The sequence below is a fragment of the Corvus brachyrhynchos genome, unplaced genomic scaffold (assembly GCF_000691975.1).
Source record: "Corvus brachyrhynchos isolate BGI_N302 unplaced genomic scaffold, ASM69197v1 scaffold280, whole genome shotgun sequence".
Lineage (NCBI taxonomy): Eukaryota > Metazoa > Chordata > Aves > Passeriformes > Corvidae > Corvus > Corvus brachyrhynchos.
Window position 1 is genome coordinate 1025097 of NW_008236198.1, and position 2760 is coordinate 1027856.

Consider the following 2760-nt stretch of genomic DNA (forward strand, 5'->3'; position numbering starts at 1 on the left):
CGAGCACCTCGACAGGCGTTAATTACCCAACTGGGATTAACAGTAATTAACAGAAGCTCATTAATCCCAGTTCGTTACTTAACAGTAATTAACGTGCTGGGACCGCTGGCCCCGCCTCATATCAGAGGTGCTCCGGAGGTGCAGGGGTGGCACTGGGTGGGCTTTGAGGTCCCTTCCAACCCAACCCAGGCTGGGATTCTCTGGAATTAAGTGGGTTTGGGTGGGAACGCCTTCACCTTGGTTTTCGCAGGATTTAATCCCTCTGTGCAATGAAGGTTATTCTGGGTGTGGCCAATACAGAATTGTCCTGCCTCAGCTCCAGCCCCTCACCCCGGCTCCAGCCCTCCTGACTTCCCACAGCAAAATTCCAACCACTCCGGGGTCACTCCATGCCCCGATTTTGAACACAAGGAGCACAGGCACATGGGAATACAAGCAAGGAAAGGAAAAGTATTTTTATTAAAATAATTCCAATAATTCCCATGACAGCACATGATTTTTTTCTTAAAAAAGAGATTCCTCCTTAGAAAGTTATTATTTACCAGCTGTTGGACTTCATTTTCAATAAAACATCAAGAGAAGGAAAAGGTTTTAAGCAAATCTCCAACTGAATTAAATTAAATTAAACTGAATGAAAATAAATCTGAGGTCAATCAAGTTTTTGCGCTGAGCTGATGGGTGAGAAGAGAAGGAACTGAGAGCAGTACCAGGAACCAGCCCCTGTGCCCCAAACCCTGCAGCAGCAGCAGGAGAAGCCCTGAGCTCTGCTGGAGAGCAGGGAGCACATGCCCGGGGTGCCCATGGCTGCTCCCACACAGCTCCTGGCTCCAGACATTCCAGGGAGAGCCCAGGCTGTGCCCAGCACAGTCCCTGCCCAGCCAGGGAGAGCAACCCAACAGCAGCACGGGAGAGTCCCGGCAATCCAGGCTGGAATTCCCAAAAGCAAAGGCAAAGCAAGAGTGGTTTGGTTTTCCGTGTCCTCGTCCACAGCCATATCCAGTTCCAAGTTCCTTTTTGACCCTCAGGGTTTATGCAAACTGCAGGAAGCAAAGGGAGGGATCATTGTGCTCGGCCCCTCTATCAACCACACATTTTGATTTTGCTTTTCACAAGCAAAAGTCACATTTTAGCGTTTGATTCTCTTCATGCTCTGTGCTGGCACAGAGAAATCTGGGGAGTTACTGGTGATAAGTTTCCCTATCCTAAAAAACCCCAACACTCCCCCCCAATAAAAACAACCAGACACAAAAAGAGAAAATGCATGTTATAAATAAAGTATGTGATTGCTTTCCAGCCACACCCCAGGGCCCATCTGGGAGGGGCTGAAGGGTCAGCCAGTGGGAAAGGCTGGATGGGGATTATTTTTGGAGGGGAACACCCCACTCACCGCAGCCTTCAGGGCCTGGGCCAGGTCTGCCAGCAAATCCTCCTCATCCTCCAGCCCCACCGAGAGGCGGATCAAGGTGTCTGTGATTCCCAGAACTTTCCTTTCCTCCTCAGGCACTGAGGCGTGGGTCATGATGGCCCTGCAGGGATAAAAAAGAGAATTTTTCCCAAGAACTTGGGACTTTAATTGGTAAAACCAACCCAGCTGGTTCCCTGCCAGCACCCCTGAAAAGGCAGCAGGATTTGACACCTCCTCTGTGCCGCTTGTGTGACCCCACAGATGCAAAGAGCTCCTGGCAGCAGCTCCTGGAAATGATGGGAATGCTGACAAGCCAGGGAATTGCGTCTCCAGGTTGTATTTCCAAGACACAAATGATTAATAAGAAGTGGATACTTAAAAATCTGGAATTTAAAAAGGAGAAAATCCCATTCCTCTTCCTTCCAGAGCTGTATTTTTATTCTAAAGAAGAGCTGTAAGCTCTGCATGTGGGGAATGTGCAACCTCCAGTACAAAACCTCCTGGTTTCACTTCTGCTTTCTCAGATGCCTTCTCAAACTGTCCCAAATGACTCTGGAGGGTTTATCCCCTCCAGCCACAGAGCACACAGGCAAGAAGGGATTTCCCCACGTGCTCAGTCACTGGCACCAGCTCCTGTCAGCTCCTGGAGGGGTTCAGGGTTTGCTGTTAATCTGAAATCAATAAGTGAAACGATTTAGCATTGAAATACAGTCATTAATTTCCATGTATCTTCCCAAAAAGCAAATTGGCTTTGAGTAAAACAATCCAATTCCATCAAAATCCTGGGTCCTGCCAGGGAGCCAGAGGCAGCTGGGTGCACACAGTGAGCTGTGCCCTCTTGTGTGAGCAGGGAGCACAGCATTCCTCAATCCAAGCTGCTCCTTATCCCAAGGCTCAGCAGCTTCTGCGACTGTCTGCATGGACACGAGCTGTGCCTCAGCCCTCCAGGCAAAATTCCTCCATCCCTGCACTCTCCCAGAATTCCCTCCCTCTGGGGTCTGCCCTGGCTTTGTGCTGCACACCAGTCCTGGAGTTCCACTACAGGCAAAACAGCTTTGGGGGCTGGAAAACGGTGGGAATTTTGTGGTGCTCTGCAGCTTTTTGAGGCTCTGAAGATGGAAGAATGAACTTACGGATGCTCTGCCAGGCTCTCGTAGCCACCCAGACTCTCAGCCAGGGTAAACACCTACAGGAGAAAGGGAAAGGAGGTCATGGCTGCATGGAAAGGGAGTTCATAGATCCTGGAATATCCTGAGTTGGAAGTGCCCACAGGGATCACTGATCCAGCCCCTGGCCCTGCACAGACACCCCAACAATCCCAGCCCCGGGCGGAGCTGCACCAGCCCCGGCTCACC

General features: G+C 50.4%; 1 protein-coding gene across 1 annotated transcript in view; it reads right to left on the reverse strand.

Moving 5' to 3' along the window:
* Window positions 1-440: 440 nt before the first annotated feature.
* LOC103621814 (cystathionine gamma-lyase) overlaps window positions 441-2760 on the reverse strand; it is a gene marked incomplete at its 5' end in the record, with an annotated part of 8070 nt that continues 5750 nt past the window's right edge. Inside the window, 3 exons of the mRNA XM_017740958.1 lie at window positions 441-1037; window positions 1388-1526; window positions 2539-2591. Of these exons, the coding sequence (XP_017596447.1) occupies window positions 1029-1037; window positions 1388-1526; window positions 2539-2591 (201 nt within the window). The remainder of the gene's footprint in view (window positions 1038-1387; window positions 1527-2538; window positions 2592-2760) is intronic.